Genomic DNA, 25,120 nt, shown 5'->3' with positions numbered 1-25,120 from the left:
ACCATGATTTGTTGTTGTTAATAAGTTTGATTGATATGTATCGTCCATATTGTTTTGTAACTTTGCACACATTGGTACGTTATGACTGGTATGGTTGTTGATGAACCTCTGTTTACCATCTGACCCATCCCAAATTGTATTTTTAATTATTATTTAGTTTTTTTTTTTAATATAAGTTCAATTTTGTCATATTATTTAAAATTTAAATATCAGTATGTTGTGTGTTTGGTTTTCATTCTGTGTATTTTATTTATTTACTTTGAAGTTGTACATTTTGTTTACTTTATTTATACGTACATATATCTATGGGTATCATCATTATCCTTTAATTTAGACCCAGGAGTCCCATTTTAAAAACAAACACAATTATGTGTTATATCGTGTGTGTGGTATGTGGGTGTCTATATACAAATATATGCATACATTCTAAAAAAAATTTCTTCTTTTCAATCTATATGGGTATCCATCAATATCTATTGCTCTGCTTGACTATTTTTTTTTAACACTAATGTTGTTATTATTCTCAATATTACTGTCATTGTTTCTGTTATTATTGACTTTTTTTGTGTTATGTTTTTTAATGCACACAATGTGTGTACCAAATGTGGAAATCGAGTGTCAAAAATGTGTTTTCATTATATTTATTTATTATTTGATAATACTGCTAGTAAGAAAGAGGCAGAGCCAAGTGCATTCTCTCTGGATTTTATTCTTTAGGAAGAGTTCTGTTTGGAATTAGAAAATGCTCAGGTAGAAATAGCGGTGAGACTGGTTGAGAGTGCGACAGGTCAGAGTGTGAGAGCGACAGAGTTTTAGAGTTAGAGAGAGAGACAGAAAAGAGGAAGTGAGTGAGTAAAGTCCAACAACCAGTAACAACTGGTGCATCATCAGTGATGGCTTTTCCCCTGCGCCTCGTGAACACCACACTAAGTAAAGGGGACAATACAACATCTTCTGAGCTGTACTTTCTTTTATTTTGTACTTTTTTTTCTCATTAAAAACGTCTTTTTTGTAGTGTCCTGAACAGGGTTAAATATTGTGCCTTAACCCCATGTAACAGAAGAAAACAAACAGGACATTGACTCTTACCAAAGTCTCTTTTTCTTTTGTTTTTGTTTTTCTCTAAACATTTTTTTTTTTTTTGTTGAGTTTATATTTTTTTGTTTTCAAAAATAGAAGAAGAAAAAAAAGAAAGAAAACATTGCTTTTTTTTAAAAAACATCTATCTATTTATAGCTTCTTTTTTTATTTCTTTGAAATCATTATTTTTCTTTTTATATCCTGAAGATGACTTTTTACCCACGGGGTGGCATGCACATAGCACATGCATTTCTGGAACTAGATATTTTTCCTTTTTTATTCTTTTGCACTTATAAAAAAAAAAAAACTTGTTTTTTTTTTTTTTCTTTTCTCCTAGTAGCGACTTTACATTGCTTTTTGAAGACTTTGTGTGGTGAAACAGCGTGTTAGTGGATTTTACTGCAGCATTTACGCAAAGATGGAGGGTGAACATTGGGGGGGGGGGGGCGTTTGTGGGTTTTCATTCAGAAGGTTGCTGACAGAGCCGTTTCTAGCTTTGTGGGGGCCCCTATGCAAGATACGGTTTGGGGGCCCCAAGTTTGCCAAACTACATGGATTCCTAACCTGTTAAATGGTTCACTGACTGCTACAATCTCTATCAGCTAAACAGGTTACAGTCAAAATGAAAACATCCTAACTTTTAACCTGAGTAGATCTCTCTCTCTCTCTCTCTCTCTCTCTCTATATATATATATATATATATATATACGGCTCTGCTATAGAAATCAGCTTTTTGGGGCTCCCCACTGGCTCATGGGTCCACATATAGCCAGAAACGGCTCTGGTTGCTGACATCACAGGCGCACGCACACACACGTACGCTCACAAAGTCGATGTTCGCTACGATGAAAATGGCAAGAAAAAGCCTTTTTCGCATTTAAAAACAACTTCTGGAGAAAAAGCAAAAGCAACGGCGAGATCGTAGAACACAAGAGCTGATCAGAAACATAGTACATACTACACGCAAAACCCACATGCACACACGACAACCAGGAGCTACATACTCAGTGTGCTTTCTGATTCATATAGTGATTTAAAAAAATAATAATAATAATAATTTCAGTGACATTCCACTGAGGTTAGAAAGACACTCATAGGCAGATTTAAAATATCTGTTTTTGATGCATTCTCTGGTCAACATGTAGTAGGCCTCCAGGTCAAATGCAGGTCAGATAAACAAACAAACAAAGAAAACGACTATGGCTGACAGCGCCGTGTGTGTGTTGGTGACAGGTGTTGATTTCAGGCACCCAGTGAGGAAACACACACAAATCCAAAGAACACAAATAGGACTGGGAATAAGTGTTTTTCCACAAGGAAGACCAGACTTTTTCACTAATTTAAAAAGTAGTAATGTGTACGTCAGGAACCTGTTGAAATTCATGGCAGACTCAGGCTTTCATGTGGGAGAATGAGTTTAGTCACATTTTGTTATACTACTTTGAGAGAGGAAAACTTTTGGGTTCTTGTTGTGCTCCTTATTTGTGAACATTTTATTTACTGTATAGGTTTCTTTAAAAGGGAGCAACCAACTTAAGTGTGCAGTGTGTTGCAACAGATTCCAGTAGAGCTAAGATAGGCAACTCTATCACAACAGAGGCCGCAAACATGTGATTGTATCTGAGGGCCACTTTATCAACATTAATGTCAGCATTTAGAATAATGACCAGAGCATTATACTGGGGGTAGAAAGGGTTTTGTTTTTGTGGTGTTGTTTTTTTGTCCGTTTTTAATTGTGTTTTTTTTTATTTTTATGTTCTTATTGTAATTATGTGTATATTTCTGTCATTTGATGCATTTTTGGGGTCACTTCCTGAATTTTAGTTGTTGTTTTCTGTATTTTACTGTCATTTTGTGCAATTTTGTTGACAGATTGTGTGTCTTTGGAGCTATTCTGTAATGTGTTGTTTTGTGTTTTTGTGATCATTTTGTTTAAGTGGTTTTTGTGTCTGTTTTTGTTGTCATTTTGTGTATTTCAGGAATTTTTGGTGTATTTTTGTGTACTTTGTGCAGTTCGCTAGTGATTTTTGTGTTTTGGGACTTATTTTGAGTATTATGCCGGGCTTTATATTCCTTTCAATTTCTTGAAATACAATTTTTGGGGATTTATTTTAGGGGGCTGCACAAAATTAGACCGAGGACCACATGTGGCCCCCTCCTTTAGAGCACGTGTCAAACTCAAGGCCTGGGGGCCAAATCTGGCCTCTTGAGAAAACATGAATAATTGTGTAAATTTAACTCAACAATATTTGCAGGGGCTCTCTGTTTCCCCAGTGCTTATAAAAACGCACAATTCTTAAAAAATCCTTCAATTTACCATAAATTATGACATAATATTTACCTTAATTAAATAGAAATTGGTCACAAAATCTAGTAAATTTAAAGTGAAGATCCTGTTGGGGCTGATATCTGTCACTTATTGCTTGGATATAGTCGGTTTCTTACATATTTTGTCAGTTATGTATACGTAGAAGTGCAAACTAGGGAACTATAATGTTGAAATTACTAATTTTCCCGCCTCAAATCTGTGGCCCACTTGAGAATTAACTCCTCCGTATTTGGCTCCTGAACTAAAATTAGTTTGACACGCCTGTTTTAGAGACTGTAGCCATTTAAAAAACCAATCCAAACCAAAATCCTGCAATTTCTTACAAACAATCTTAAAAGTTGCACAAAAAAATAGTCAAAAAATCAAGGAATTTTGAAGTAAAGATGCTGCTGGGACTGATATCTGTCAATTATTGCTTGAATATTTAGGTGCTTTTCATACTGTATGGAAGTGCAAACTAATGCATACAAATGTTGAAAAAGCCCATTTGAGATTTGGCCACTAAACTAAAATATAGTTTGACACCCCTTCAGAAGAGCAAATAAATTGATGACAAGAATTCCAGATTAATGGTATTTCTCGGAGTAGAAAATGGCCACATCCACTGTTTTAAGTCATTTTAAGGTGATGTTTGTCGTGTTGACTCATTCTCCCACTGTGCTGTAGAGTTTCACGTCTGGGTTTAAAAAAGATGCAGCCGACCTTAAAATTGAGACAAAAAAATGCGGAGAATGTTTCTCATTCTCGCAATCATTATGGTCTTTACATTTCTATCAAAACTTTTTTCCTATCAAGGACTTCAACAACAGCGACAACAATAATAATGAAGAGTTTCTCTCTTTTCTAAGTTGTTTCTATTCATCTCTTTCTCTCTGATGCCTCCGTTTATACTCCGAACCCTGGAAGACTTTGAGATATTACTGATTACTCACATATATTCACTATGTGTGTTTGTTTGGATCCATATTTATACCCTGCTTTCCATTTAGGCCATTACTCAGGCCATGTTACTCCTGCAAAGAACACGTGCATTGGCAGGCATTTGGCACAGAACAGACAGTAGACGAGCAAGCAAAAAAGTACCGTAATGCTATTGTTCTTTTAGTGTCGAGTGTAAATAAGATACAGAGAAAGGAATGTCATTCAGAGAAGAGAGAAAGAGAAACAGAAAACCTTTTGAAAGAAAGAGAAACCCTCCTGACCCTGAACAGACAGACCCGATGAACAATCTCCTCCTAAGACTCTCATGGTTTCGCCTTAGATACTTTTTTTTTGTGTGTGTCTTTCATGCAGGATTTCTCAAGGTGTACATACAACCTTGTAAACTCTAAAAAAAAACAAAAAAACCCAAGCTGTGTGGGGTGTAAAACAAGATGCAAGCTTCAATGTTTTGAAGAAGAGGAGAAGGAGGAAGAGGAAGCAGCTGCAGGATAGAAGAAGAAATACTGCAGAATACAGTAACTACATTTTCGTAATATTTTTCGTTTGTCTTCTGGCATCAGTCGCAGGTTGTGTTTGGTTGAAACAGGAGTGTGCTCTTTAATCAAGACTAATCAACCCCTGCAACGATCTGCTCTGCCTCCTCACCTCTTTGAAGGTTTTCTTTTTTAAAAACAAAGATGATAAAACTCATCAATATTTAAATTGCTTGGGAGGGTTGGATTTGATTCTTTTTTTTTCTCTCTCTAGCAGCTAACTTAACAGAAGTCAGCTTGGTGAAGCAAAAAAAAAAAAAAAAAGAAAAGTGTCAGCATTTTGTCTCGGACTGTAAAGTGTCATTTGTCGAGTCGCAATCTTGACATCTTGTAAGTGGCTATAGCTCGTTGCCAGAGGCATAATTTAAGACACAAGGATTAGTGTCCATCACCTCCCTGCCTGAATCAATAAAACCGCTAATTCAGATTGGTCTCATTTGGCATCAAAAGAGGATCAATATGTCATCTTCTTTTACACCATTTCCCCCACACCGCCTACATTCTGCCTCGGGATCTTTGAGTCATTTCTACACCCTGATACCTACTCGGTCTTTCCTTCCAGGCAGTGGAAAGAGGAAAAAAAACAAACTGACAAAACGAAAAGTCGCAGTTTTCCTTGGCAGTCAGAGCTCGAGCTCAGAGCTTCTTTTTCTCTTTTAGTGTCATCATCAATACTTTCTCCTCCTTATGGTCCATCACTTGTCCAGAGGCTAGCACCAATCGTCATCCTCCGTTTCGCTGTAGGGTTCATGCAGGCCCTTGCGGGGGCCCCTCGGGTGTCCTGCTGGAGGCGGGACCTTGTGGGGCCCAGTATGTGGAGGTCCATGCAGATGTGTGGAAGGCGACGAAGATCGGTAGCCATTCGGTAAGCGTCGCTGGGTGGCAGGTTGAGCTTGGCCCTGCACGGGCCCAGTCAATGCAGTGGTGGGTGGAGGGGCCCCGTGGAGCACAGTCCTTGGTGAAGTACGACTGGGCTGCGGGTGGGGATTGTTTACAGGGTGAGGTTGTGGGGGAGGGATGGGATGAGGGTTATGTGGTGGTAGTTGAGAAGGAGGTGGCAGTGGGTGATTGGCCAAGGCATGGGGGTGAGGGTTACCACCCTGCATTGGGCCTGGCTCATAGGCAGGAGGTTCATGGTGGTGTTCATAGTCTTGGTAGTCCTGGTTGTAGAAACAGCCATCGCCTTCCATTGAACCCCCTCCTCGACCTGTTTCTCCCCAGCGAGGTGGAGGATGGTGGCCTGGGTGCCCACCTGGGTGATGACCATGGTGGCCCAGCTGGAGGCCAGTAGGTGGAGGACCCTGGCTTTGAGGAGGCTCTGGGGAGAAGTGTTGTGGAACTAGGGGCCGAGTCTGTGGTCCCCCAGGGGGCGTGGGCATGGCCTTACGGACCACGGGGGAGTACGTGACGTGAGGCCTGGGTGTCGCCGGCGTCTGTGGCAACTGCCGGCGGCCTCGGCGTGGCGTACTGGTCCCCGAGGTCGAAGGGACGGGACTTCCACTGACCGAACTACTGCCCTACACAAAAAGTGAAATAAAGCAAATAAAAAGAACGAACCACAAATTCACCGACAAAACACAGAAAAAAGTAGAAGATGGTATAAACAAAAAAAGAAAAAGAGAAAATAAAAACCCAGAAAAAATGCAGAGGGACAGAAACAGGACAGGAACAAGTGCCCCCCGGCATCCATAAGAATAAAAGCAGTAGTAGTGATGTAAGCAGAGGAGGATCCAGGCGTTATGAAAGACATCAAAGACACAGAGCAGAGGATGGGGAGCGGAAAAGATTGGAGATCAAACATGAATGAAACAACATGGGACGCAGTGGAAAAAAAGACGAGAGGAGAAAAGAAGGGTAAAGAGTTGAATTTCAGGCAAACAAAATGTAGTAAAGGGTAAATATGACTACTTAACATGCATTAAATGTGTTTCATTAGAATAGATAAGTATTTGTGCAACGTGTCATGTGTAATGTGTGTGGAGGTGTATGTTTGTGACACAGGTAAGGGGGTGGGGGAGGGGGGCATGACACAATCATTCAGACAGGTTGGCAGAAACAGCTTTTGGATAAAACAAATATACATTTTAATGCATATTTGCATGGTTGTGATTGGACATCAGGGACTTTTTCCAAACACTTTACTTACTGCAATATTAATGTCACAATATTGCATGATTGAATGAATACAACCAAACATAAATGTACAAATTACATCAAAAGTGACCTACAGTTACATTATTATAATCATCTGTAATTTCAAGGCAAAAGCCAGTATAATGTAGTGTAAACCACCAATGATGATTTTGTCGTAATTGTTTATTCTTTAAAAACTGAAATGCATTCATTTTGAAACTTTTAAATTATGCATCATTTATTTAATGCGCTATATGGAAGTCAAGATTGGATGAGTTCATAAAAACCAACTCAAAAATGTCCTTTTCCTCCCCAACGTTTTTTTTGAAAAAATATTTCATGTTTTTTTTCCCCCCATTTCAATGTTTTACTGGGACTATACTTATATTCAGGGTTGTGGTCAATTACAATTATTGCGTAATTATAATTGAATTCAGAAAATAGACTGTGTAATTGTAATTGGCATGAAAATTCTATAAAATCTGTCAATTGTAAATTTAAATAAACGCATAACTGAGAAACCTTGGTACAGTTCTATGGCGTACACGTACGTAGTTATTAACTACTAAATGAGAAATAAATTAGATAATAGATAATTGTTTTTAGTGTATTTTAAAGCTGATTAAAGCTGAAAACTGACCAGTTATCAACAGAAAGAACAAAAGGAGAAAAAAAAAGTTTTATTTGACTCAGTATTTGCGATTAATTGTAAATTAACATTAGCAATTGACTTTTAGGAGATAAAAAAAAAAAAATTAGAATTGGGAAAAATGTCAGTCATTGCAATTGTAATTGTATTGTAATTGAACATGGATAATTGTAAGCATAATTGTATTTTAAAAATGTAATTGACCACAATCCTGCTTACATTTGATAAAAATCTAAATTCTGACATTCTGTGATGTGACTAGACAGGGTTGTAGAGCTGGTTATGAGTACAGTAAGTTGCATAATATACCTCAGATTTCCTCTTTTGTAATGGTCTTATGCCACTGTCAGTTATCAAAATAACATTACAGGTCATTGAATATTACAGCTGTGAAAAGTACGCATGGGTAAAGCCACAGTTGATTTAAATTAGAGGAACTCTACTAGTCACCCACCTGTCGGTGTGTAAGGCACTCCCGGCCCTCACTGGGTGATCTCGACCAGCGCCGGTCCCGGTCCCGTTCTCTTTCAAGCTCCCTCTCTCTGGAGTGTCTGTGTCCATACTCTCCGCCTCGATCTGCTACATAGCGCTCCTTCTCCACCGAGCCGTGATGGTGGTGATGGTGGTGGTGGTGCTTACGGTCCTTAGATCTGCCGCGATCTTTGAGGTCACCTGAACTTGGGTCTGCCCCCATGCCTGATGATTAAGTTTATCAAAGGTAATATTGATATTAGGACTGATGTAAGGATCCCCTCACTCACCCCACATTCGCACACAATGGAATTTACATACAGCGGGGCAAAAAAATGTGTTTTGCAGCCACCAATTGTGCAAGTTGTCCCACTTAAAAAGATGAGAGAGGCCTGTCATTTTCATCATAGGTATAATTCAACCATGCGAGACAGAATGTGAACAAATTATTCAGGAAATCACATTGTTTAATTTTAAAACAAAATTATATGTAAATTGTTGTGTAAAATAAGTATTTGGTACTTACAAATAAGCAAGAATTCTGGTTCTCATAGACCTGTTACTTCTCGTCTATCCTCCACTCGTTACCTATATATTAAAGCTGATATCTGGAGTTTCTTAGAAATGTCTCAATGTCCTGCCCTAAACAGCTTCACTTCCTCCCACTGCCTCTCCCAATCTACCAGAAGCCACGCCTCTACTTTTCTGCATGTGCATCGCAAAACACAACAAGGTTGCATCGGGTCACATTGATATAGGTCTATGGGTCAGGTAAGAGCCAAAATCCTATTTACCTGTTTGCTGTTGTGACGCGCGGCCTTGTTTCCGTGCACAGTTCCGCATTCAATTTGACTGAAAGTATCCGCTACAGGAAGTCGAAGCCTATTGGCTAGGCAATCATTTCCATTTATATAGGGGTCTTTAGGATGAAGGTGGGACTTATATTCATAAAAGAATGTTAATTTCCCCCTCCAAAAACGTCTAAAATGCTGAGTTGCATCCCAAGAAGACCATACCCACTGTGAAGCATGGGGGTGGAAACATTATGCTTTATGGCTGCTTTTATGCAAAGGGGACCGGACGACTGATCCATATTAAGGAAAGGATGAATGGGACCATGTATCGTGAGATTTTGGGCAAAAACCTCATTCCATTAGTGAAAGCATTGAAGACGTGACAATGATCTCACACAAACCGCGTACGCAATGAAGGAATGGCTCCGTAAGACGTATTTCAAGGTCCTTGAGGGGCCTTGCCAGTCTCCAGACCTCAACCCAATAGAAAATCTGTGGAGGGATTTGAAAGTCTGTGTTGCCCAGCGATAGCCTCAAAACATCACAGTTCTAGAATATACCAGCTACAAGACTTATAGGAAACATTTGACCTCTGTCATTGCCAACCAAGGTTACATTACAAAGTATTGAGTTTAACTTTTGTTACTAACCAAAAAATAATTTTCTGCACCATTATACAAATACATTATTTAAAAATCATACAATGTGATTTTCTTTCAGTTTCTGTCTCTCACAGTACAAGTGTACCTATGATGAAAATTACAGACCTCTCTCGCCTTTTTAAGCGAAACAACTTGCACAACTTTGCTCCACTGTAGATTGGAGAAAAAAGTTGGAGAAACATGTAAGAGAGTGAGACTGCGCTTTATATTTGCAATAATAATGAGACTGATTATGAGTCTGCTCTGGCTCTCCCACCTGGATCAGCCTCATTGTAGCGACATAGTGATCTCTCAGATGCCCGGTGACCTCGGTCTTTACGCCGGTGTCCGTGTCGGCGTCCCTCCTCAGGGATGGTGTGCTCCATGTTGTAATCATCCGCCCCTCCTTTGTCTCTGTGGCCACGTCCAGACCTGCTGTGGTCCAGAGATGAGGCCGAGCGCTTCATGGGACTGTTGTCATTAATGGTCTAAGAAAATGGCAAGAAAGAGGAGAGAAAAGCAAAGAAGGGTCTTTAATTAACTTAAGTAATTGTTATGATCAATACAAAGATGCAATATGTTTAGAAATGTGCTAAACAGCTATTTTCACAAAATTATCCCAAAGATTTCACCTTACTTTAAGCCACCTGAAGATCATGAAGTACAGAAAGACAAGGGTCAAGTCAAATCCTGAATATGAATTAAATGGCATGCAGGGATGGTAAAAAGGCAGGAGTTATTTTAATTATTTATTGCATTAATTTAAAGTGATAATGAATGGGAGAAGTTCGTCTTCTCCACAGATGTGACTGAGACATCCAGGAGGCCATTGGTCTTCTGTAGGAGAGAAACCAGGGCTGTGTTCGAAATGTCATACTAACATATTACTCATACTAGGTCTGACGTCAAAATGAGTATGTGGTCACTACACTGTAGTGGATTCACATGAGATAGTATGAAAAGATTCAGCAAGGGGGAAAAACTTGGATGTTTACTATATCGGGGCAGTTTTGAAGATGCACGATGGGCACACTAGTCATACTCAACCACCCCATGATGCATTGCGAGCGAAAGGCAAGATCATTCTTGGACCGGCTCCAGGCTAAAAGGCAAATTTCTACTTTCTAAAACAAAAGCATCTCTTATTGTCTTCCATTAGTTTTTACCGCTTTTGCAAATAGAGCTATTGTTTTGAAGTTAACCAGACGTTGTGTCAGTAGCACGAATGTCGGTATGTAATTGAGCATTGCTTTAGTTCAGACAGGCACAGAAATCAAGCTAGCTCAGGCCTATCAGCTGGCAATCTATCTATCTATCTATCTATCTATCTATCTATCTATCTATCTATCTATCTATCTATCTATCTAGGAACCTCTGTCCGTGTGTCTGTGTGTGTGTCTCAAATATCTCTGCGGATCAGGATCAGACTGACCTGAGAGTTTCAACATGGCTGCTGCTTGGTTCAAGGGTGTGCAATGTTGGATTTGTTGGGACTGCAATGATACCGTTCATGAATTATTTCATAAAATTGACTTAAATTCAGCTTTGCAGAACAGCTCAATCTTGACAAGTAGTCATGGTAACTCAGGATAAGTTGAAAGCTGTGTAGAATGCACAAAGGGCTTTAAAAAAATAATAAAGTCCTAATATCCTAAAAAAACACCCTGTAAATCTTGACCAGCAGGTGTCCTCAGTGAACAATGTTTGTAACTATTGTGAGTGATAATAATACAAAATTGAGTGTTTACAAGGTCAGTTTCAAGAGGATTTAACTTTTATTCTGAATTAAAGAGGAATTAAAGCTCCCATGTAAACCATCCATGAAAAAGCTACTTAACCTCCCACTTTTCTATCGCAAGACATACTTCCTACAGGCACTGCACTAGTAGCTACTAATAACTGACTGCATCCATCCCCTAATCAGAATCAGAATCAGAAATGTTTTAATGGCCAAGTACAGTTTTCATGGTCATGGTCCATGCTTCCCGTTGGTTAGTTAATCACGGCGCCATATTTAAACTACTGCAACACGCCTACTTAAGCAAGCTTTGTCCGCAAAGCCTCACAACCCACCCCCACCCCAGCTCCTCCCCTTCTGTTTAATTAAACAGCATCTCCTGTTGCCATCTAAAGTCTGTGCTCCTGTTCCAGGGGCTCCTGCTGACCGCTCTCTCTGATTATGCCTCTCCATGTTGCTCATGGAACAGCAAGGGGGAGCTTCCTTTGCTTTGGGCTTTCCACGCAGTTTCTGGAAGGGCAGAGAGGTCCCAGGACAGAGCCAAACTCTGTTACCAAAATCTATTACCAAATCGAAACTGCATGCTAATAAAAATTTCACTAAAGTGACAGAAATGTGTTTCTGCAAGTTTTATGGATCAAGTGACCACTGGTCAATTGATCCAATTGGTCACTTTCTCACTTAAAATGCATCTTGAGAAACTTGGAAGTATACTTCAGTGGGAACGGTCACCTTCCTAATCACACTAATATAGAAGAAAGTAAATTGGTAAATGGACTTGGTTTTATATAGCGCTTTATCACCACACTGAAGCAGTCCCAAAGCGCTTTACATATCAGCTCATTCACCCAATCACTCTCACATTCACACACCAGTGGGACAGGACTGCCATGCAAGGCGCTAGTCGACCACTGGGAGCAACTTAGGGTTCAGTGTCTTGCCCAAGGACACTTCGACACATAGTCAGGTACTGGGATCGAACCCCCAACCTCTTGATCAGAAGACCACCCACTACCACCTGAGCCACGGTCACCCATATACTGTGTACTCATTAAATGTGTAGTGTTTAGTATGTTAGTATGCGATTTCGAACACAGCCCAGGGGATTGTTTTTGGTCATCTGGTTACAACACCTCCATCAGAAGGTGCTTTTAGAGTCAGAAGAGAAGTAGAGAAAAATTTCTCCTGGTTGATCTAGAATACTGTTCATTTGAAAGAGTTGGTTAAAGTTGAAGATGGTTAGCTGTGGTTCTGCCGTGGATTATTAAACTAAAGATACAATGATAAAGCCTTATTTCAATGGCATTAAGATGACTATGGCTTTTTATAGGCATAAATTCTTCTTTGCTAGCTGAATGAGTTTGGTTTTCAGAAAACAACTTTTGAGAATCTATCAAAAGATGATTCCGAGATCAGGGGAAAAAAAAGCCATGCTTAGTTAACCATTCAAAAAGTCTTAAGTGCAAATTCCAGGCTTCAGAAATTCTCAGTGTTGTTGTTGAATTAAGCATGCTTTCCAAGAGTCATGCATGTAACAGTGCACTCCTGATTTCCTGGACTTTCTTGATTCAGCAGTCCATTTGACAAGACCAGCCACAAATTGCTGACTTGGCAATAGACAGTTGATTCCACAGCATTTTTCCCCAAGCCTTAGGACTTGAGTACATTTTACAATCGATGAGTTGATCTTTTTTTCAGGCTGACTTAAACACGACACATGTTTCGGGGCATGCTGGTTGAACTACTCTGTTGAGACTACAATACAAATAGGGATTAGTATTGACAGTCATTCAAAAATGGGAACATAGCAATACATAGCACAGGCAGCATTGGCAGCAGCAGCAGCAGCTGAGCAAAGACAAACAGAAGAAAAAATGAGACTTGAAAACAATTCTACAGCTTTGATGAAGAGAGACGATAAGGATAAACCCTGTTCGATGGAAATGCAAGTCAAAGATAGTAGAATAGGAGTTTGGAAACTCCACTAACAAATGCATTCATGCCAAACCAAATAGTATGACGTTTATGTAACATTTTACTTGAGGATTTATACATAAGGCTGCCATTACCCTGTCATTAGCATTAATAAGGCTGTCATTAGGTGTCGTTTGCTAAATTATGACACCTTTCACTAAATATATGACACCATTGGAGCTATGTTGCCATTTTTGGGGTTAGGTGGAGGGATCTAGTGGGGTTAGGGTTAAGGTCAGGGGTTAGGGTAACAAAGGGTTAGGGCAGCAGTCTGCAACCTTTACTCTTAAAGGAGCCATTTTGTCTAATCTCACCCGGATTAAAGTCCTTCCGGAGCCGAAAATTAGATTAAATCGAATAATGTTATGCAAACAAATTTTTTTGAGTTAATGTATTTGAAGGGCTACAGAAAATAACTTGAATTTGATAACACATGATCACGTTGGTCAACACAAGCTAATTGCTAATTTCTTGCAACCTATCAAGCTTGCATATTAAAGGTGCGGTCTGTAACTCTTATAAAAGCAACTTTTTTGTCACATTTGCAAAAGCTGTCACTATATAAGGACAGCTTTACATCAAACTAGTAGTTTGTGTGAAAAAATCAGATTCATTGAGTCTCTCCTGCTGTTCCTGCAGCCTTTGGCAGATTGCCAGAATGCACCGCGACCGAGCAAAAAGAACCAATCAGAGCCAGGATTGTGTTTGATGGGCTGTCTGACACCTGTTGCTCACAGGCCCCGCCACTTTCCCGGAGCTAGAGTGCCGTCTTTTTTACAATGTATGGTCTGGAGGAGTAAAAGATGGAATTGGTGACTTTTCTGCTTGAAAGGTATTTATTGCTGCTCGATTTACATTATGTTTGATTTGTAGTTGTTAGAACTCTGTGGTGCATGTGTTGTTCAGGTGCGCGCAGCAGCCTCCATGTGGGCTGCTGTAAGTGACACTGTGTTGTTGCTGCTGCTGCTGCTGAGGTGTAGCACATAGAGACAGAGAGAAGCACTGCAGTAATATGCTTTTAACAGAGCATGTTATATTACTGTGATGTTGCTGTTGGACTAACGTTAGCTTGCTAGAGCCTCTGAAGGAGGGACTTTGGAAAGTTTGGAGGCAGGGCAAGAGAGCAGCGCGGAGGGAGGGGGAGAGGGGGGTCTGAGAGTTGCGGACTGCACCTTTAAGATGGCATGTTGGCAGTTAAATAAAGCTTTCCACACACAAATAAAATCTCTATTTTATTTTTGTTAGTTTAGTTATCTAACAAGGGATTTAAAAGAAGAGTAACTAAACCCCAAACCCACCTATTCTGCTGAATATATATGTATTTGGGTATGGTAGTGCTGTTGATTGATCCTAGTCTAACTTTTAACAATTTAGTAAAAGTATTTTAATTTTGCGTATTTAGTTGCAAAATGTCAGAGTTACTAACCACTAAGGGTTGAACGCCGGCTATTACAAGTGAATTTTGCTACTGGCTGAAATTGATTCTTTAGATTGCCCTGCGACATCAACTTTCACTTTTGGCCACGCCCGTCCTATATGACCTGAGTGGAGGGAGGAGGGTTTCCTCCAATTACAACCCTCAGTGAGTTTAATTGACATTTTAATTGAGGATGTCTAATGCTACGTGTGTAAAACGATGAAATGGTTTTATCATAATTTTATTTGGAGTTACTGTCATGAATCATCAATACCCTCTGTAAGAAAATAACAATTCTTTATTTCAATTTATTTATTTTTTTTTGTTTTTTTGTTTTGTTTTTGTACATACTTTTTTTTTTTAAAGCTATAGGGAGCCAATGGTTCCCTATAAAGCTATAGGGAGCCATTGGAACAGAGTCAAAGAGCCACATGAGGCTCAAGAGTCGCAGGTTGCAGACCCATGGGTTAGAGTAACTAACGACACTAAATAACAGCCTTCCTGACACTTTATTCATGCTTTATGTATAAAACTTCAATTAAAGTGTTACCAAAGTTTCTCCGCATTCTAAAAACAATAAAGACAACAAAAAGACATGAAGAATAAAGAAAACCTTTTGAAATGTTTAAAAGAAACGAGAAAAGAACAAAAGGGGAGAAGACAGAAAAGACACAGTACATACACTGAGTTTACTGCCACGCTGCTTCCCTTTCCTTCGCTGCTATATGAGCACAAAGAAGACACGCAAACACACACAGAGCCACAGACACACCACAGGTATGACACACATGGAGCATACACACAGAAGAGACAGAGAGGGGCGGGGTGGGGGGGTGGGATAGAGGGAGAAGTGGATAGTTTGAGCAAAAGGACACAACAAGGAAGTCAAATCCAAAGTGTTATTTGGAGAATTAACCGGTAAAACACACGGAAGTGGAGAGAGGCAGAAAAAAGTAGGAGGGATGGAGAGAGAAGGGCAGCAGAGAAGGTGCACAAGGAGGAGGAGGAGGAACACTTACCACAGAGATGCCACAACAGTGTTATACAGACAACAGCACCAATACAGTGATGAGCACAGTTAGCTAAATGCGCACACGAATGAATATGCAAATAATACACAAACCTGCACAATCACAGACAGCAGCAGATATCAAGAGGGCAGTTACACTAGTGTGCACATAGAAAACTACCTAGAATAACTCCTACTGAGTAAGGTTAGATTACAGCTTTTAAAGGAAGGAATAAATCAATTAAAAACACAAAAGCAAAATGAAACAGGGTCCTATGAAGAGGAGGGAACAATGTAAGTGTGTATCTGTGTGTATTCACTGAAGGGCTGCGTGTGAATAAAAGCTGGAGCTGATATGAAACACCAAGAAATGGATGAAAAAAGTAAAAGTGAAACTAAAACTCAACAAAATGTATGGGGAGTCTTACTTGGCCTTTTCCTGCTTTTGAAATAAAAAAGGACAAAATGATTGATACATATCGATCACATTGATCAACCTTGTATTAGCCACACTTTGTTGCCTCATCTCATTATCTATACCTGCTTATCCTGTACAGGGGATGCTGGAGCCTATCCCAGCAGACATCATAAATAATAATAAAATACGGGTGTCAATCGAGGGCCACAAATACAGACATGATGAAAGCCCCCCGCCAAAATAAAACGGCAACTGCTGCTATTCTTTGAATATTGTAAATCAGGGTTTTTCAACCTTGGGGTTGGGACCACATAAGGGGTCGCCTGGAATTTAAATGGGGTCGTCTGAAATGTCTAGTAATTGATAAAAAAAAATAAATTACTGATTGTAAATACATTTTTGAATAAAAAAAAAATTAAATCAATACATAATCTTAAACAAAGGTTTCCTATAGTTTCATTTTATTATTTATTGTTTTTTTATTAGTTTTATATGTTATTATTATTATTATTATTATTATTATTATTATTATTATTATTATTATTATTATCATTATCATCATTATCATCATTATTATTATTACTATTATTATTATTATTATTATTATTATTATTATCATCATTATCATTATCATCATTATCATTATCATCATTATTATTATTATTATTATTATTATTATTATTATTATCATTATTAATAATAATGATAACAATATTGTTTTGTATTTTGTAAATTGTTGTATTATTATTTTGTTAATATTCTATTTATGTTACTGCCTACTGGTGTTTTTCTATTGAATTAAATCTTTTTTATTAAATCAAAACAAAATCTTAAACAACTGTTTTATATAGTTTCATTTTATTATTCTTTTATTTGTTTATTTTTTTGTTATTATTATTATTACAATAATAATAAGATAATGCTGCTGCTGTTGGTGTTCTATTGTTTTGTATTTTGTATATTGTTGTATTATTATTTTGTATTTATTCTATTCATATTACTGGTGTTTTTTCTATTTTGTTTGTTTTTCTATTTTTATTCTAATACTATTTTCTTTTACTCTATTTATTATTTTTTTAAGGGCTTAACGGGGAACATGGGATTACTATTTTGTTATATACATGTTATGCACATAAAGACAATTACAAATGCTTAAATCCCTGAATAGGGCATAAGGCAGTATAAACCCCCCCATGTAGGATGCCATTTTTTCACAGAGCTTCAACACCTTGTTGTGTTTAATATTAATAAAATTAATAAAAAATTAACTAAAATCAGTGATAGTACAAATATAATTGTTCTATCCATTTTTAAAGCCAACATGGGTGAAGTTCCACTGATCTAAGCTCATGTCACCATGGCAACAAAACTTAAGGCAATAAGCCAGACCTTGGTTCAGGTGATCAATCCAAACACAATAATGTGAAACAGACGTAATGCATGTGACAGAGAGACAGCGGAAAGGTGAGAATGCTGCTCACTTGGTTGTCGCCCGGGAGGCGGGGCATGGAAGCGGCCCTGCCGTGGCCTTCCATTGGTGGAAATTGCTCAGTATCCGAGAAACCATCCTGCCCCATCTCTCTCATCTCTACTGTCTGTAAACAGAGGAGGAGAGCAGGGGATGGTGTGACTGGCTGCCATGAGGAAGCACAGGGGGCGAGTGGACACGTTGGTTATCCATAGAAAGCAGAGAACCAAGAGTTTCACAAAGACAAACAAATGTTGACAGTGAGAGCATTTGGCCAGTCTGTGGATAATGATAATGAGTGAACTTAAAAACTTTTATTCTTTTTTCTACATTTGAACTTAAAACCACTAAAAATGATAACTTGTTTTAGCTATTATTAATGGAGCCGATGTATGCATGTATAAGGGTATATTTTTTAATATTTGTGTATCATTGGGCAACTGTGATTGTCTGATCCGAGAGCCACATTATCAACATTCATGTCAGTATTAAGAATAACATTACAGAAGGACAGAACAAAAAGTTTTTTCATTGTTGTCTTTTTGTGTGGGTTTTTTCTGAGTTTTGTGTGTTTTTTGTCATTTTGTGTTTTTTTTGTCATTTTGTGTATTTATCTCTCATTTTGGGAATTTCTGCTGGTATTTTGTTTATTTTATGAGTCTTTATATGTCTTTTTGTTATTACTTGTGTGTTATGTTTGCATTTTGTTTATTGTCAATCTGTGCCTTTTTGGATTTTTTGTCAGTATTTTTGTCACTTTGGGTATTTTTTCTGTCATTTTGTGTAATTGTTAGCATTGTGTGTTTCTTTAATGTCATTTTGTATGTGTTGTTGTTTTGTGAGTTCAGGTGGTTATTTTGGGCCTATGCTATGAAGCTAGATAAATATATGGATTAATCTCCAGTCTCCAATCTTCACCTAACCAAACATTCCCTGTCAGAGGGAAGCTGTCCTACGAAGGTCGATAACAACACGCACATGCATAAAAGCGTGAGATTATTTATGATAATAATCAACTGGATGAAAAACGGACAGCACTCTGATCAGTTTCCTTTTATTGCAGCCCACATGTAGTAGTAGCAGACCTATTTATCACACACACACTGGGATGAGAGCATGTTGTTTCACAGTCTGTAGTATTTTCCAGCTGATACGGTCAGCCTCACTAGCATATGAAGGAATGAGTGAATTAATTAATGACTTCACCCGTCCGCGCATACGAAGACACAGGCTTCATCAGCTGACTGTAGATCAGTCCATCAGATGTAAATATATAGGATGTCATTGGTAAATGAAAGGATTGCATCAATGTCTAAATAATCTCTCTTCTGTCAGATCTGATCCACACAGTGACGTGTTCACACATCCCCTTTTATTGGCCAGCTCGCTTTCTAAGAGATCTGATTGGTCAGGAGGTGGGACTTTAGCACTTGCTAAGATCCTAGACAGAGCATAACCTGCTCTCGACCAGGTTAGTCGTTCAGCCTAAGTTACCATGGTGATTTAGCTCCAGAAGACGTTAGCAAGCTTCGTAGAACAGCACACTGAATAAATCTCTGAAGTAGCGCGATAAGAGATAATCTCGCTTCGTGACATACCCCTCTCGTGTGTCTCATGTCCTTTTGTGTGTAATATGAGTCTTTTTTTGTGTATTTTTGGAATAATTTCTGTTGTTGCTTCGTGTATTTTTGTTGACATTCTGTGAATTTTGCTGTTGTTTTGTGTGTTTTTTTTAGTTACTTTGTGTATAATGTTGGGCTTCATATTACTTCCACTTTCTTGAATTACAATTTTCGGTGGATTTATCTTGAATGTCGCACAGAATTAGACCGATGGCTGCATGAGGCCCCTGGACCGCCAGTTGCCTATGTTTGATTCAATGTTTCATTTGGCTTTCATTGACATTTTTGATCAGCACATTGAATGCAATTCCTTTTAAAACACGAACATTTATTTTTGAAAAGCTCATGGTACAATAAATAATATAAGGTGTCATAAATCCACAGTTATTGCTTTAAACTGAACACTATGCTATAGTTCCGACTGTTTTGTGTAACATTGCTTCAGTTGAAAGATTGTGATCTAGACTTTTGGGAAAAGCACAAGCGGCTGCTTTAAAATGATCAGTGACTCAGAGATTTGCTAACGCTCTGCAGGAGGTTAACTGCAGATAAAACAGCATGAGGTGCTACTTAAAGATATGGTACATAGTGTACTGTGAGAATAAAGCACGTCTTCAAAGAGTAACAAGTAAGGTAAGATTTTTTTAAGATGGAGATAATTAAAAAAGATCAAATGGAACGAATGAAAAACGGCCAAAATAATCGTGTCTAGAACATAGAATCTCTATTTGTACCAAAACAGAGCAGCGAAAGTTTGTTGGATGTTGTTGTGCAGCAACTTTCATAGATGTTGTTACTAATGATGGGAATGAAATGGTCATCTTTACACGTGTAAAGATTGTAATCCTTCAGCTGTCCTTTCAGACTTCCTGTGGCAGTGATGAAATGGAAATAGAAACAAATGTTGAATGAATAAAGTGTTTGGAAACTGCTGTATATTCTATGTTTTGTGTTGTGTGTGTGTGTGTGTGTGTGTGTGTGTGTGTGGTCCTGGGTAGGCTGATGTTTCCTCTGTCTACCTGAGAGTTGCTCAGGCTTCCCAGGCTCCCCTCCGGTGGTCCCTCAGGACTCCAGCTGCTCACTTTCTGGGACATCTCCTGAGCACGAGCCGTCACCCAAGATTGGCTTTCTGGGATTCCGCCCTCTACTGGCCTGTGAGACACACAGAAATACACACACCACGAATCTGTAATCACACAAAACCCCTTATGATCAGCCAGGGACACAGCCTGGCATACCAGGCATCGACCCAAAGTGGGTCGTATTCTACGTTTCTTTTTAATTATTATTTTGACATGACCCATTTCTTCATTTTCTATATCACTTCCAATTGAGTCGGCCAACCACTCATCATTGGCTAGCAGTGTGTTGTCAATCAATCATGCGCTGACAGGGCTGTCAATCACTACATGAGCCAGGCTAGGGGCGGGGCCTCATGCACGGGATGGGCAAAATGTTTGCTAGCATTAACTGGCCAGGAAAAAATAAACAGGAGGAAAAAATGCCCCGGGTCGCATGGCGCTGAGAAACAAAGATAAAGTCTGCTGCTGGGCCGGGAGACGAGTGAGGAGCGGCCGACTCAGCATCGAGGGCTGATGGTGATAAAGCGATGAGTAAAGTGTCAGTAAAGTGACAAAAAATGAGTAACAGGAGGCACAAAATGGTCCAAAATTGGCAAAAACATGAATAGAAAAGAATGAAAAGTGACTAAAATGGGCTAAAAGCTGTCTCAAGAGTGGCAAAAAAGGACAAAAAAGAGGAAACAAGTGGTATGTAAAGGCACAAGTTAGCTTAAATGAGCAAAATGTGGCAAACAATATAGTGAAAAAGGTATTAATTGGAAAGGAAAGGTACTTAATGGGCAAAATGTAGCTTATTTGGATGAAAACTAGCAAAAAATGGTTAAAGAAAGGATAAAAATTGGATAAAACTGTGAAAAATAATTGTCAAAAATTGACAAAAAATAGGAAAAAAGGGATGTTTATTGGCAGTTAAATGGCAAAAATGGGACAAAGGAAGTTAAAAAATTGCCAAATATATGCAGTAGGTAAAAAGGGGTTAAAAGTGTACCCCTTTTAATGTTTTCTAGTGGAATAATAATTAAAATTAAAGCTGCAAGCAGCGTCGGGATGTGACGCACGTTGAAGTGTGTTGCATGGCAGAAATGTTAAAGTGTTGAGACGTAGCTGACCATTTTCAAGGATTATATCACAAACTTTCCTGCAATGTTCTGTGCAAATATAATGCCTAAGATTTCCTTTTACCAATAGGTGGCGCTATGACTATCAATGATGGTTCGGTTAAACCATGACTCATTTTTTCGGCAAACTCTTAATAACTAAAGTCTTTACACTGGCTCCCAGTCAGCCTCAGAATAGACTTTAAAGTTCTGCTGCTGGTGTATAAATCTGTGAATGGGTTTGGTCCAGAATACATCAGTGACATGATAGTCAGGTATGAACCCAGCAGGTCTCTCAGATCTATGGACACAGATCAGATAGTGGAGCCCAGAGTTCACAGTAAACATAGTGATGCTGCTTTTAGTTGTTATGCTGCAAAGAAGTGGAACAAACTGCCAGCAGAGCTGAAGTCAGCATCTAATGTGAACATTTTTAAATTAAAGTTAAAGGTACTTTTTTTCTCTACTGCATATGATTGAGAGAGAAATTTTTTGTCATGTTGTTGATGTAATGACGATTTTACTGATGATTTTAATTGATTTTACTGATGATTTTAATTGATTTTACTGATGATTTTAAATGTTCTTATTGATTTTAAACAATTGAATGTTTTATCATGTAAAGCACATTGAGTTGCCTTGAGTATGAAATGCGCTATACAAATAAATTTGCCTTGCCTTGCCTTAACTACCATAAGCTTCGCGTTCGCACACATGCCACACGATCCCCGTATGCTGTGAAAAGTTGCTGGTGAGAACCCTCTTGTGGTCGTGTGATAAAAATTCATAGCAGTACTTACCCAGATCAGGGAGTTCCTCAGTGTACTGAAGTAATAGCTCTTCAGTACACTGAAGAATTCTGACATCATCAATTCAACAGAATTTTGTAGACGTTCCATAGTGATGATGTCATCAGTCCAAGCTGGAAGCCAATACAATCGGGGGGCACTACTGAGTCATTTTGCCAATCACATGTTTAATTTCCCCAAAATATCAAATTTTTTGCCTGTCCTAATAAGCATACAAATTTTCATGAGTTTTTGAACGTGTTTAGGCCCTCAAAAATGCGATCATTTCCTCCAAAAGAAAAATAATAATAAAAATTAGGTGCATTACAATAGGGTCTTTGTGCTTGGGCCCTTATTAAGACATAAAGAGCCACATGTTTAACATCCTGATTAAATATCTGCTTTATCATGGTTTTAGTAAATATTTGCAAATCTAATTTTGGTAGCCTCAGAAAAAAAAGCCTTGCTCCCCTCTAAGATCTTTGGCTCCTCCTCCGGGGGGTCACAAACTAACCTGGCAAGAACCAGATTGATGTGTAGCCCTCCCTCTAACTCAAGTTCTCCACATCGATCTGGGTCTGTGTCTGGCGAATCCTTTCGGAACGAGGGAGGGACATGAACAGAATGCTTGAAGCGCCTGTCCACTATGATTTGTTTTAGCCAATCACACGGTAACAAATTGGTGCGGATTGGTGCGGCGTCTGCAGTGATGCGGAGTCTGCACCAGTCCGTCATTGTAAAGAGGGAGCTGAGCCAAAAAGCGAAGCTCTCTATTTACAGGTCGGTCTACGTTCCAACCCTCACCTATGGTCATGAACTTTGGGTCATGACCGAAAGAACAAGATCACGGGTACAAGCGGCCGAAATGAGTTTCCTCCGTAGGGTGGCTGGGCTCTCCCTTAGAGATAGGGTGAGAAGCTCAGTCATTCGGGAGGGGCTCAAAGTAGAGTCGCTGCTCCTCCGCATCGAGAAGAGCCAGATGAGGTGGCTCGGGCACCTAATTAGGATGCCCCCTGAACGCCTCCCTAGTGAGGCGTTCAGGGCACGTCCCTCCGGAAGGAGGCCCCGGGGAAGACCCAGGACACGCTGGAGAGACTATGTCTCTCGGCTGGCCTGGGAACGTCTCGGGGTCCCCCCGGAAGAGCTGGAGGAAGTGGCCGGGGAGAGGGAAGTCTGGGCCTCCCTACTGAGTATGCTGCTCCCGCGACCCGGAAACGGCTAAGCGGGAGAAGATGGATGGATGGATGGACGGTAACAAATGATGTCGTCATCGGCATGCGCTGCAGAGACGTTGCTACAACAACAAGGCTCCGCTTTGCCATCCAAAAATGCACAAATCGCCTCTCGCTGCTGGTCTTTTAAAAGGAAATACTGGAGTTTATAGCAGTTGTCGACATCTTTCTATTTTGATTCCGAGCTAATAGCGGTAGCCCAGCAAGTTCCTCTCCCCCCAACTGCACATGCGCCAGTTTTGCTTCGGCGCTTCAGCCTTCGACACACCTGGATATCCCGTCCTAATCACAACACTGGATCATGATTGGTTCGAACCGGTTTGGTTCGGGTTTGAAAGGCAAAGGCGGGAGCAGCACAAGATGAATGCTGGTGTTTGTGAACACCAGGAAAATTCATCTTGCAGGCAAGGTTAGTCACGGACCCCAGGTTTTCCAAGGGAGGCCCGCAAACAGCATCTTGCATTGGGCCCCCACAAAGCTAGAAAAGGCCCTGCCCGTTAGTCTGGTCTCATCCCTAGTCATGAAATCACTTGTGTTGTAATCGGACACTATAAAGAATAAAGATTGATTGATTGCTATAGCTGTCAATTTTAGTCGTTGAGCTACGTGCTTTATTTGTTCATTGCGATCAAGGAATATGACTGTACTTTATAGTTTGAATAAGACATTTTACTCACAGGCTTTTGGTAGTGTCTGTTTCTGGCAGAGGGAGGGCGTTGTCCAGTCCTGGACCATCGTTAGCGGGGGTAGTGGGCTCCACACGCTGAAACAGTAATGGCGTCCGATTCTGTAAAACAGATGAAGAGTTGTTGTAGACTATTAGGTGGACTGAACGAGGCATGATGCAGTGGAGAGAGATAAGGAAAACCAAACTACAGGAGAAGAGAGGAACTCCTGAGGAAGTGAATCCTAGCCGCTGCTGAAGGCTTGAAAAACCACTAAAAACTACTGCCAAAGACCATTCTGGGAACTAAGTTTATACACCACATTCACAAATAAATTACCAAATAAGAAGAATGAGAGGGAATTAGGGATGTAGCGATTCACTGAACTCCCGATACGATTTGATTCACGATACTGGGTTCACAATACGATTCTCTCACGATTTCTTTTACAAAATGGGACTGTAGACAAATGATGACTGAAAAACATTCCCTTGTATTTTTTGGGAAAATACTGTACTATTTTCCTTTTATTTTTCATTGTCAAAAGAATCCCTTGATAAACTATTCAAAACAGTGCAATTTAACTAAAAATAAATCTTGAATGAAATAAATAAAGGAATAATACAAAAAGAAGATTATTAATTTAAATTCCGGTTCTACAGTAAACAATGCAAAACTGCATAATAGTTCTTTTTCTTTTTAAAAGTGCAACTAAAAATGTATTTTGTGTCTTAACAATTGGACTTAAAAAAAAACGAGTCATTGCATTGTATTTATATCAGATATTTGTTTGGACCAGCAGAGGGTGCTGGTTAACCAGTGGTCGGTTGGCATGCAGCTATTCTAGCAATGAAGAAGAGATGCTATGCGCTAGCAGACAAAGCTATTAGAAAAACATGACTTTTACAAATATTCATGTCATATTACAGATAATCTTTCGGTGCTGAAGGGGTAAGGAATCATTTATGAACATGTTTAAGAGTAGCAGGCGGCAAGAAAGAAAGTATTAGCAGATTCCGCCCGCCGCCTCCGCTTCTG

The 25,120-nt window shown here is 39.3% G+C and overlaps 1 protein-coding gene across 1 annotated transcript in view; it reads right to left on the bottom strand.

Annotated features, from left to right (window-relative positions):
• Positions 1–3,544: 3,544 nt before the first annotated feature.
• The window catches only part of cacna1aa (calcium channel, voltage-dependent, P/Q type, alpha 1A subunit, a), a 133,234-nt gene continuing 111,658 nt past the window's right edge, over positions 3,545–25,120 (bottom strand). Inside the window, 7 exon segments of the mRNA XM_028454776.1 lie at positions 3,545–6,401; positions 8,121–8,362; positions 9,850–10,060; positions 15,384–15,422; positions 17,610–17,723; positions 20,238–20,370; positions 24,095–24,204. Coding sequence (XP_028310577.1) covers positions 5,595–6,401; positions 8,121–8,362; positions 9,850–10,060; positions 15,384–15,422; positions 17,610–17,723; positions 20,238–20,370; positions 24,095–24,204 — 1,656 coding nt within the window. The 3' untranslated portion in view covers positions 3,545–5,594.

This window comes from Gouania willdenowi, chromosome 8 (genome assembly GCF_900634775.1).
Source record: "Gouania willdenowi chromosome 8, fGouWil2.1, whole genome shotgun sequence".
Classification (NCBI taxonomy): Eukaryota; Metazoa; Chordata; class Actinopteri; order Blenniiformes; family Gobiesocidae; genus Gouania; species Gouania willdenowi.
Note: the sequence above shows the minus strand (reverse complement) of the source record. Positions and strands in the feature narration are given on the sequence as shown.